This window comes from Oncorhynchus masou, chromosome 6 (assembly GCF_036934945.1).
Source record: "Oncorhynchus masou masou isolate Uvic2021 chromosome 6, UVic_Omas_1.1, whole genome shotgun sequence".
Lineage (NCBI taxonomy): Eukaryota > Metazoa > Chordata > Actinopteri > Salmoniformes > Salmonidae > Oncorhynchus > Oncorhynchus masou.
Window position 1 is genome coordinate 30,488,608 of NC_088217.1, and position 12,941 is coordinate 30,501,548.

At 43.7% G+C, this 12,941-nt stretch overlaps 1 protein-coding gene across 4 annotated transcripts in view; it reads left to right on the forward strand.

Annotated features, from left to right (window-relative positions):
- Nucleotides 1–12,941, forward strand: part of slc4a8 (solute carrier family 4 member 8) — a 59,612-nt gene that overhangs the window by 23,995 nt on the left and 22,676 nt on the right. For all 4 annotated transcript variants that reach the window (XM_064968333.1, XM_064968334.1, XM_064968335.1 and 1 more), the window contains exons 2-3: nt 10,894–10,975; nt 12,004–12,159. In XM_064968333.1, coding sequence (XP_064824405.1) covers nt 10,894–10,975; nt 12,004–12,159 — 238 coding nt within the window. The remainder of the gene's footprint in view (nt 1–10,893; nt 10,976–12,003; nt 12,160–12,941) is intronic.

Below are 12,941 nucleotides of genomic sequence, written 5' to 3' on the forward strand. Positions count from 1 at the left end.
GCACAGGGTAGGGCAGTGTGAGCAGAACCAGCGGTGTCGTTTGACTTAGCAAACGAGGATCGGATGTCGTCGACCTTCTTTTCAAAATGGTTGACGAAGTCATCTGCAGAGAGGGAGGAGGGGGGGGAGGGGGAGGAGGATTCAGGAGGGAGAAGAAGGTGGCAAAGAGCTTCCTAGGGTTAGAGGCAGATGCTTGGAATTTAGAGTGGTAGAAAGTGGCTTTAGCAGCAGAGACAGAGGAGGAAAATGTAGAGAGGAGGGAGTGAAAGGATGCCAGGTCCGCAGGGAGGCGAGTTTCCTCCATTTCCGCTCGGCTGCCCGGAGCCCTGTTCTGTGAGCTCGCAATGAGTCGTCGAGCCACGGAGCGGGAGGGGAGGACCGAGCCGGCCTGGAGGATAGGGGACATAGAGAGTCAAAGGATGCAGAAAGGAAAGAGAGGAGGGTTGAGGAGGCAGAATCAGGAGATAGGTTGGAGAAGGTTTGAGCAGAGGGAAGAGATGATAGGATGGAAGAGGAGAGAGTAGCGGGGGAGAGAGAGCGAAGGTTGGGACGGCGCGATACCATCCGAGTAGGGGCAGTGTGGGAAGTGTTGGATGAGAGCGAGAGGGAAAAGGATACAAGGTAGTGGTCTTGGAGGGGACTTGGAGGGGACTTGGAGGGGAGTTGCAATGAGGTTAGTGGAAGAACAGCATCTAGTAAAGATGAGGTCGAGCGTATTGCCTGCCTTGTGAGTAGGGGGGGAAGGTGAGAGGGTGAGGTCAAAAGAGGAGAGGTGTGGAAAGAAGGAGGCAGAGAGGAATGAGTCAAAGGTAGACGTGGGGAGGTTAAAGTCGCCCAGGACTGTGAGAGGTGAGCCGTCCTCAGGAAAGGAGCTTATCAAGGCATCAAGCTCATTGATGAACTCTCCGAGGGAACCTGGAGGCGATAAATGATAAGGATGTTAAGCTTGAAAGGGCTGGTAACTGTGACAGCATGGAATTCAAAGGAGGCGATAGACAGATGGGTAAGGGGAGAAAGAGAGAATGACCACTTGGGAGAGATGAGGATCCCGGTGAGTCCTCTGGAGCAGGTTTTCATCAAGGATCACTCTGTACTTTTCTCCGTTCACCTTTGCCTCGATCCTGACTAGTCTCCTAGTCCCTGTTGCTGAAAAACATCCCCACAGCATGATGCTGCCACCACCATGCTTCCCCGTCGGGATGGTGCCCGGTTTCCTCCAGACGTGACACTTGACATTCAGGCCCAAGAGTTCAATCTTGGTTTCATCAGACCAGAGAATCTTGCTTCTCATGGTCTGAGAGTCTTTGGGTTCCCTCCAAGCAGGTTGTCATGTACCTTTTACTGAGGAGTGGCTTCCGTCTGGCCACTCTACCATACCAAGACCTGATTGGTGTAGTGCTGCAGAGATGGTTGTCCCTTTGAAAGGTTCTCCCATCTCCACAGAGGAATTCTAGAGCTTCTCCCCCGATTGCTCAGGCTGGCCGGGCGGCCAGCTCTAGGAAGAGTCTTGGTGCTTCCAAACTTCTTCCATTGAAGAATGATGGAGGCCACTGTGTTCCTCAGGATCTTCAATGCTGCAGAAATGTTGTGGTACCCTTCCCCAGATCTGTTTCTCGACACAATCCTGTCTTGGAGCTCTACGGACAATTCCTTCGACCTCATGGCTTGGTTTTTGCTCTGACATGCACTGTTAACTGTTGAACCTTTACATATACAGGTCTGTCCCTTTCCAAATCATGTCCAATCAATTGAATTCACCACAGGTGGACTCCAATTCAGTTGTAGAAACATCTCAAGAATGATCAATGGAAACAGGATACACCAGAGCTCAATTTCGAGTCTCATAGCAAAGGGTCTGAATACTTATGTAAATAAGGTATTTCAGTTTTTAATACATTTGCAAAAATGTCTAAAAACCTGTTTTCGCTTTGTCAATATGGGGTATTGTGTATAGATTGCTGAGGATTTTTATTTATTTAATCAATTTCTGAATAAGGCTGTAACGTAACAAAATGTGGAAAAAGTCAAGGGGTCTGAATACTTTCTGAAGGCACTGTATATTTTTTTGTTGGTACTTTTACCCCCCTTTCTCCACAATTGTTAGCTACAGTCTTGTCCCATCACTGCAACTTCCCTACGGATTCGGGAGAGGCGAAGGTCAAGAGCCATGTGTCCTCCGAAACACAACCCTGCCAAGCTGCACTGCATTTTGACATACTGCTTGCTTAACCTGGAAGCCAGCTGCACCAGTGTGTCAGAAGAAACACCGTTCACCTGGCAACCAAAGTCAGCTTGCAGGTGCCCGGCTGCCACAAGGAGTCGCTAGAGCGCGATGGGACAAGGAAATCCTGGCTGGCCAATTGTGCTCCGTATCATGGGTCTCCCGGTCACAGCCGGGTGTGACACAGCCTGGGATCGAATCCTGGCCTGTTGTGACGCCTCAAGCACTGCAAGGCAGTATCTTAGACCGCTGCTCCACTCAGGAAGCTTAGGCACATTTTTGGGTTAGGAAATGTACAGTGGGGTAAAAAAGTATTTAGTCAGCCACCAATTGTGCAAGTTCTCCCACTTAAAAAATGAGAGAGGCCTGTAGTAATTTTCGTCATAGGTACACTTCAACTATGACAGAGAAAATGAGGAAAAAAATCCAGAAAATCACATTGTAGGATTTTTAATGAATTTATTTGCAAATTATGGTGGAAAATAAGTATTTGGTCAATTACAAAAGTCTATCTCAATACTTTGTTATACACCCTTTGTTAGCAATGACAGAGGTTCTATAGAGGTTCTGTAAGTCTTCACAAGGTTTTCACACACTGTTGCTGGTATTTTGGCCCATTCCTCCATGCAGATCTCCTCTAGAGCAGTGATGTTTTGGGGCTGTTGCTGGGCAACACAGACTTTCAACTCCCTCCAAAGATTTTCTATGGGGTTGAGATCTGGAGACTGGTTAGGCCACTCCAGTACCTTGAAATGCTTCTTACGAAGCCACTCCTTTGTTGCCCTGGTGGTGTGTTTGGGATCATTGTCATTCTGAAAGACCCAGCCACGTTTCATCTTCAATGCCCTTGCTGATGGAAGGAGGTTTTCACTCAAAATCTCACGATACATGGCCCCATTCATTCTTTCCTTTACACTGATCAGTCATCCTGGTCCCTTTGCAGAAAAACAGCCCCAAAGCATGATTTTTCCACCCCCATGCTTCACAGTAGGTATGGTGTTCTTTGGGTGCAACTCAGCATTCTTTGTCCTCCAAACACGACAAGTTGAGTTTTTACCAAATAGTTATATTTTGGTTTGATTTGACCATATGACATTCTCCCAATCTTCTTCTGGATCATCCAAATGCTCTCTAGCAAACTTCAGACTGGCCTGGACATGTACTGGCTTAAGCAGGGGGACACATCTGGCACTTCAGGATTTGAGTCCCTGGCGGCATAGTGTGTTACTGATGGTAGGCTTTGGTACTTTGGTCCCTGCTCTCTGCAGGTCATTCACTAGGTCCCCCCGTGTGGGTCTGGGATTTTTGCTCACCGTTCTTGTGATCATTTTGACCCCACGGGGGGAGATATTGCGTGGAGCCCCAGATCGAGGGAGATTATCAGTGGTCTTGTATGTCTTCCATTTCCCAATAATTGCTCCCACAGTTGATTTCTTCAAACCAAGCTGCTTACCTATTGCAGATTCAGTCTTCCCAGCCTGGTGCAGATCTACAATTTTGTTTCTGATGTCCTTTGACAGCTCTTTGGTCTTGGCCATAGTGGAGTTTGGAGTCTGACTGTTTGAGGTTGTGGACAGGTCTTTTATATTGATAACACGTTCAAACAGGTGCCATTAATACAGGCAATGAGTGGAGGACAGAGGAGCCTCTTAAAGAAGTAGTTACAGGTCTGTGAGAGCCAGAAATCTTGCTTGTTTGTAGGTGACCAAATACTTATTTTCCACCATCATTTGCAAATAAATTCATTAAAAATCCTACAATGTGATTTTCTGGATTTTTTTCCCTCATTTTGTCCGTCATTGTTGAGGTGTACCTCTGATGAAAATTACAGGCCTCTCTCATCTTTTTAAGTGGGAGAACTTGCACAATTGGTGGCTGACTAAATACTTTTTTTGCCCCACTGTATGTATCCAATCCATTAAATATTGGAAAGTGGAAAAAAGTGTACAATAAGTTTTCAACAATAGTGCTATAAATCTACTCTAATCCTCACTAATCATGGAACAGTATGACAACGGTCCAGTCATTGTGAACCCTGTGCCAGGCTCCAGGTTTAACCTGCTAAGTGTGTTCTGAGTTCTATAATGATTCAAATAGGCTACATGTCCCAAATGATTGCACAACTTGTAATACGGTAGCCTAATATGATCCACTAATGCTAGCGATCCTCAGGAACACCTCCACAAACCCTACAGAGGAAAGAAAGGTAAACGGGATGGAATGATGCAAAATGTAAGATACAAATGGAAGCAAAACTAACACTGAAGTGACAGGTGTAAATGCCTGTGGGTATTACTGATGAGGGAGGGGGGGGTTCTAAATGGACATATGGAATTGTTTTAAGATGGCCATACTATGGATCATTTAGCTATTTGATTTAGAATTTTAGGACCCCCTTAATAGGTGGTTTGAGACGCATCCAATGCAAAAAACAGATATCTCTAGATTAATAAACTGACTGATTTAAAAAAAATTATGTTACATAGAATTGCGTGTGTCAATCGACTATAGTGGGTTAACATGATACAAATTGTAAAATAAAACAGAGAAAATCCTGGGTATATAATTAAAACATTCTAAAGCGCATTCAGCCCTAGAAGCATATAGCTTGGGTCTCCAAATTTAATACATTAAAATTATGAGTGCATGCAATTTAAATTCTGAATAATGGCACAGCTATTTATTGTCTACTTCACTGTGGAAAGGGGAAATATCTAAAACAATTGCTTTGTGTATTTACAATCCCCTTCTCCAATCAGATTACTCATTTACATACAGTAGCTCTTATGAATTTATAAATTACAGTGCATGAAGAATGCTGTTATTTTATCGGAAAAAAGAAAGTAGGTGCTTTTTCCACTTGGAATCGGCAGGTTCGCTCAACCTTATTCATGATTTTCTCTTGCGTAAAGGTGTAATTATTAGGGAATTGAGTTAAGGTCAGAATATAGCGTGTCTGTAGATACACCTTCATTTCTTAGATCTCCACCCTGAACGAATAGCGGGTGAATAGCTTGCTATTCTCATGCTTAAGCTCAAGGTCAGAATACGGATAGAGAGTAAAGTGCATAAAAAAGAAATTGCGTTCCATTTATGTGCACTTAACTAGGGTCGGAATCGGCCCCTTAGTGAATAGATAGATGCCACAGTTTCCCAATCATATCCTTATGTAGTTGTCTAACTAACACACACACTCTTACCGCACCCACTGCTTATTGTTTTACCCCCTCCAGGCACTGACTGAAATGTACTAGGGTTGTCACGATGCCAACATTTTATTAACGATACTATACCAGGCCAAGTATCACGATACGATACCAGGTAGTATCGAGATGCCACAGGGAAAATGTGTCTCCGCTGTGCATCGTGGCACACAACTTCCGCATCACGCATGCATTATTTTCCAGAGAACTCATAGCCCCTCATTGATTAAACCTTACACAATGATTCACATGTCATTTTGGCAGTAAGCAGAACAATAATACATGAAAGTCTCGTGGTTCTTTTGATCGGTAGGATGAAAAATTCAGTAGTATCATATGAAACAGTACTATGGTATTCATAAATCCTGGTATCATAAGTATCATAGCGTTTTGCTACTGTGATATTACCATGGTACCGGTATATCGTAAAACACTAAAGTGTACACGCACGCACACGGGAACACGCATTCACACACTGATATCCATATCAAGTGGGTGGAAGCATCCAGCCATATGCACGAGGAGAGCTTTATTAATCCCTACTGTTAATCACTACTGCTTGGTCAAAGGTAGGTAAAGGTTGCATTACTATGGAAGAGTAATGGTCAGAGTGGGAATTACAGTTTTTTTTGATTGCTTAAGCACGATTTTCAAAACAGGGCCCGTATTTTCAAAATACTACACACAATTAGCACAACCACACACCCAATTAGCAAAACACTACTATCCTTTGCAAAAGTAAACACTCTTGTAAAAACTATACACTTCTTTTTAAAAACCACACTTTGTTACTATATGAAACACACACGTTTCACATTACTATACTGTGTTTGCACGAGTAACACTCTGCTGTGATAAACCTAAAACACTTTTAGCACTTCTACTTCCCTATGATTAGAGTAGGCTACTATCAACAAAGTACAAATATAATGTAAATTCACCACACACTACACAAGACCAATGTTGCAGACTGAAGAAACTAATTTATTTCTCAACACGCCCAAAATGTTGACATGTAGATTCATAATACTGTAACCAAACGTCACTTTACGTATTGTAAGTTCAAATAAAATAAAAAATAACTAGACATTGTCTCTTCGCCTAGCTGGATCTGGCCAGAGAATTTCATCAACATCGCAGGCAATGTTGTCATTAGCAAGACACCTTGGAAAGAAACGTCTTGAATGACGAATCCATCCTTGCATTGCTGCTACCTCCATCTGGTCACAGGCCTCCTCCATGGCTTGGATGATGGGTACCTCAGCCTGGAGACGGAGATCATATACCTTCCACTGCCATGCCGAGAAAAACTCTTCTATAGGGTTGAGGAATGGAGAATATGGTGGAAGATATAGGACGGTGAAATGTGGATGTTGCTGAAACCAGTTCTGAACCAGAGTAGAGCGGTGGAAAGACACATTGTCCCAGACAACAATGTATTGCATATGATCGATTTGATTTTCTGCTGTTATGTTGTGCAATTGGTCTAAGAATGTAATTATGAGTGCTGTGTTGTAAGGGCCCATATGGGCATGGCGGTGGAGGACCCCATTCTGTGTAATGGCTGCACAGAGTGTTATATTACCCCCACGTTGCCCTGGGACATTGACTATAGCCTTGTGGCCAATGATGTTTCTTCCCCTCCTTCGTGTTCTCGTCAGGTTGAACCCAGCCTCATCTACATAAATTAACTCATGCTGGATCTCCTCTCCATCCATTCGTAAAACTCTCTGAAAAACAGTCAGTCAAAATTGTGTAGATACATATTACAGTACAGTAAAAGATTATGAGACAGTATGCAAGATCACACTGCTAAAGTGAATACACACCTCTGCATAATCATGCCGCAGTTGTTTCACCCTTTCGGAATTGCGCTCGAAAGGCACTCGATAAATTTTCATTTGAGTTTCATTTGAATATGTTTTTTTTAGGATGCGTCCCAGTGTTGATGTTGAGACCTGATGGATATCGTTGAAAATGGCGTGGTTATTGACAATGTTAGCTTGGAGCTGCTTGAGTGTTATAGCATTGTTGGCCAAAACCATGTTTACTATCTCCCTCTCTTGCTGTTCTGTGAACATAGGAGGCCTTCCCCCTTGTCGTCCCTGACCCTAAATCCTATGTAGAAAAAAAAACAGTATACAATAGTACAGTACTTTCACAGGAAAAGGTAACAGAAGTGCTGATAGTGCATAGAATACAGTACTGTAAGCAGTTACTGAAACCGTGCAGATGTTTTTGATATGATGATATTTTTACAATACCTATTTTCCAGTCTAAATGTTTTCATCACACTTGCCACTGTATATCGGCTTAGATTTGTCTGTACTTGCAGTCCAGCCTCCCTCAGCGTCAGGCCGTGGTTGACAATGTGGTCAACCAGTGTTGCGCGGATCTCATTTGTCAGATTCGGTCCTCTCTGAGCACCTTGTCTTCCTCTTCCTCCCTTTCCTCCTCCTCCTCGTCCTCCTCCTCATCCTCCTCGTTCTCCTCCCCTTCCTCCCTCGTCCTCCTCGTCCTCCTCCTCATCCTCCTCGTTCTCCTCCTCGTCCACCTCCTCATCCTCCTCCTCGTCCTCGTCTTACTCTTTCTCTGACTCTTTCCATTGTACTTGAAGACCAATGAACTCACCTGCTGCTTTTTATAGTGCTTATACACCTGATTGGTGTGTCTACAATTAAGCAAACGAGTGTTTGCACACCTTATGACTGTGTTGAACCAATTGGTTGGACGGTGTGGTAATTTGACAGTCAGTGCTTTGGTATTGTAAGGACGTGACCCCCCAATGGTGGAACAAACTCCCTCACGACGCCAGGACAGCGGAGTCAATCACCACCTTCCGGAGACACCTGAAACCCCACCTCTTCAAGGAATACCTAGGATAGGATAAAGTAATCCTTCTCACCCCCCCCCCTTTAAATGATTTAGATGCACTATTGTAAAGTGGCTGTTCCACTGGATGTCAGAAGGTGAATTCACCAATTTGTAAGTCGCTCTGGATAAGAGCGTCTGCTAAATGATGTAAATGTAAACGTAAATGTAAATGATAGATTTTTGTGTGTAATGTATGTTAAGTGTGTTTAGTGTTTTGCAAATCACTGTGTGTAGAGTTTTGCAACAAGTGTGAGGTTGACAATGTGCTTATAGTTGTGCAAATATGGGCTGATGTTTTGCTTTTTGAGTGTAAGGTTTTGCTAATAGTGTACTAATTTTAATTTTAGTGTGTAAGCAATCCAAAAAAACTGTAATCAGAAATTACCCCCACCCACACTGTAGACTTAACACCAAGTACATGAGGCCTGCTTTTTATTTAATTTTTTATTTGATTTAAGATTTATTTAACTAGGCAAGTCAGTTAAGAACAAATCCTTATTTACAATGACGGCCTCCCAAAAGGTAAAAGGCCTCCTGTGGGGACGGCGGCTGGGATTACAAATACAAAGAAATATTAAAATATAGGCCAAAACACAGATCACAACAAGAGAGACACCACAACAATACATTAAGAGAGACCTAAGACAACAACATAGCATGGCAGCAACACATTACTTCTGCATGTGTGTTCAGTTAAACAGCTCTGTAGAAGATGCTGCAGATTACACATGGAGTACTCCTGGTAAACATGCTGAGCTCTGAGCATTAGGTCCAAACAGATCACTTTCCCACGAGCACACCACCCACATCAACCAATATTACATCACTCCCCCGCTCCTCCCTCCCTCACACACACACACACACACACACAACACACACACACACCCTGCAGTGTAAGCAAAAATAATGTGAGAACACCAACCATGTTTATCATAAATGTGGTGAAACAAGTTCATCTAGAAACATTGATCTCTCTGAAGATACAGTACAATATCACCGCAGCCAACTAGCAGCATCAGTCAGTCTGATAGATGTGTCACTTTGTTTATTTATTGATTCAACTCTCCCTGGATGGCACAGATTGGAGGTTTCACTGGCCTGCCTGACCTTCACATCTCTTGTCTTCTTCAAGCCCAGGCCTAATGTGTGTGTACGGATGTGTTTGTGTGTGTGTGTGTGTGTGTGTGTGTGTGTGTGTGTGTGTGTGTGTGTGTGTGTGTGTGTGTGTGTGTGTGTGTGTGTGTGTGTGTGTGTGTGTGTGTGTGAGCACATGTATGTGCCTGTGTGTATGTCAAATTTCAATCAAATGTATTCATAAAGCCCTTCTTACATCAGCTGATGTCACAAAGTGCTGTATAGAAACCCAGCCTAAAACCCCAAACAGCAAGCAATGCAGGTGTAGAAGCACGGTGGCAAGGAAAAACTCCCTGGAAAGGCAGAAACCTAGAGAGAAACCAGGCTCTGAGGGGTGGCCAGTCCTCTTCTGGCTGTGCCGGGTGGAGATTATAACAGTACATGGACAAGATGTTCAAATGTTCTAAGATGACCAGCAGGGTCAGATAATAATGATGAGAGTGGTTGTAGAAGGTGCAACAGGTCAGCACCTCAGGAGTAAATGTCAGTTGGTTTTTCATAGCCGATCATTCAGAGTATCTCTAGAGAGTGGAAAACAGCAGGTCTGGGACAAGGTAGCATGTCTCGGTGCGTGCACGAGTGTGTGTGAAAGAAACATCCATCTGACCTATAATCCACTTTTTATGCATTAGTGTCATCCTTTGAGGCTCCTGATGTGAAATAGCCTCTGAGGCTGTTCTGACTGAAGTTTGAGTTCTCTCTGAGTTATCAAGTGTCTGTGCTTTGATGCTGGTTTTTGATAGGAAATCATCCGTTAGGGCCAGTTAGTGGCTCTTTGGAACTGACGATGGGGTTTGGTGCTCCAATTGATCTTTTGACACAGATGGCAAGGACTCTGAGACACCTTGCTGCCTGCCTTCCTCCGGACTTTTGCTCCAGAGACCATCTTTGCTTGCTCTCTCCATATGACCTTCTCCTCCGATGACCACTCAGGCCATGCACTTTCCCCGCCCCTCCACATGACCTTCCATCTCATGCATGATGTTGTTGTTTACTAAATTGCTTGTATTTTTTGTGTTGCTTTAAAGCGCTTTGAGATTCATTGTGTAATGAATAGCGCTATAAAAGTTACATTTATTATTATTATTATGATGTTGATCTAGTTCCTCACAGCTTCTGTTTGTACATGTGAGTGTGTGTGCGTGTCCGTCCGTGTGTATGTGTGAATGAGTGCATGTGTATGTGTGTAAACGTGTGTATGTGTGTGTGAGGTTCTAATGTTACACTCTTTTGAAAAAAGGGTTGCAGAGGGGTTATTTAGCGGTCCCCATAGGATAACCTTTTTGGTTTCAAGTAGAACCCTTTTGGGTTCCATGTAGAACCCTCTGTGGAAAGGTTTCTTCATGGAACCTAAAATGGTTTTACTTGGATCCAAAAAAGCTTATTCAAAGGTTTCTCCATTTTAGGTTCTAGATAATACCTTTTTTCTAAGAGTTTATTTTCTGTGTTTGTATCTTCCAGAGGGCAGATGAGGAAGTAGTAGTGGACCAAGGAGGAACCAGCTCAGTCCTCAACATCCACTATGAGAAGGAGGAGCTAGAGGGTGAGACACCTGACCACCTCATTGACCTTTATCTGTGTGTATGTGTGCTTAACAATTGAGCTCATATATTTTTCAGCACAGGAGTCGGGCAACCACTGTTCATGTGCAAGTGTGTATATATATTTGTGTGTTTGTATGAGCATATTTGCATGTGTTAGCACAATATTGTGTACCACGCAGGTTTGTTCATGAGATAATGCCAAGTGTGTCTTTCTTTCTAGTGTGTGTAAGTGTGTATGTGTTTGTCCATCCCTGGCCATGTTCTGGTTCAAATATATAGTGATCTACATTAATAATGGATCCGCCAGGTAGGCCTGGGCAGGTTGAGGGGGGTCTACTCTGTCATCGGTTTGTGTGTGTGTGTGTGTGTGTGTGTGCATGCGTGCGTGCGTGTGTGTGTGTGTGTGTGTTGTCTCACTTTCCTCTGTCATGAGGAGAAAGCTGGATAGAGAACTGAACACACCCTGATGATTTGACTCTTCTAACTCTCCTATAACACATTATTCTGACAACCTTCTTATAGTATTAATGGGTAGCTGTCGACTCACATCAAGTACATTTGCACTGAATGTTTATCAAGGTAGTTGACACGCGCACACACATACACACGCATGCACAAACACAGACACAAACACACACACACAGCCGCCAACATGTGGCTGGCCAAAGGCTGTTGTGTCATGCATTATTCATGACTGCCTAACAGATGAGATTGGGCAGATTCAACAAATTCAACAGCTGCTTGATTCCTGACTGCTGTGAGCCTTTAGAACTTGAACTCTTATTTACTTCATCCTGCCCTTAGCTGTTTTACCTGTCCCATTGTGCTGGATAAGCTAAATCAAGCTTACCTAAAGTATTTATAGAAAACGATGTAGGACCCATGTTGAATATGCATCATTGCACCAAGCTAAATCACAAAACATTTGTTCACTCTCTCTCTTTCTCTGAGTTTTTATAGTGCTGATGTGAGGGCTATTAAATTTGTCTCTCTTCCTCTTGTCTGTTTCACCTCGCTCTCTCTCCAGGCCACAGGACTCTGTTTTTGGGGGTGAGTATGCCCATGGGTAGACAGAGCCACCGCCACCACCGCCCCCATGGCTCACGCCACCGCAAGAAGGACAGGAGGGCAGGGAACGCTACGCAGCAGGACGAGGAGGGAGAGGGGGCCTCAGCCTCTCATGGTGACATACACACACAAACTTGTGTTCTATCCTCGAGGATACCTAAAATTGATTTGCATTCAAAATCTAATTTTCCCTAAACTTAATCATAACCCATAACCCAAACCCTAACCCTAAACCTAACCCCTAACCCTAATTGTAACCCTAACCCCTAATCTTAAAATAACATTTGTCCTGATGGGAACGTGGGAAATGTCACCAGGAGGGAGAATCTTCCTTGTTTCATTATCCTTGAGGAGACTTTGGGGGATTTTAGTTCCCCATAAGGGTAGAAGAACAAGACCACACACACAATGTACACTGTACACGTGCAGCAATTTGACTATGTTCAATCCAAACAGCGTCATGTGGAATTTCAATGAAATAAAAATGTGTCTGTGTCCATGAATGAACATGGACACTAACTGTACATCATGTCCAAGGTTGCTGGCTGCTGGTCCATGTGGGGGGCATTTCTCTGCAGTTCTATCCCTGAGGTTGTTCTATGGGAAGCCATTCACATGTGTAGGCTGACCTACGTGTTTATATTTCCTCTCTGTTAGAGAGAGGATGGTAAACAAATCAAGTCAATACAAAGCTAGGCCAGTGGTGTTAAGCCATGTCACCTTCACAGGGCTGTGGACACACTGCTAATGCAACCTGCCTCAGCACCCCAGGCTAATATGGATAAGCATGCTGATTAGGCAGCCCAGAGCAGGAACTGGCACGCATAAAACACAAAAACACACACACACACACACTATTGTGTCAGTGTCAGGGAACAGGGGGGTTCCATCTGCAAT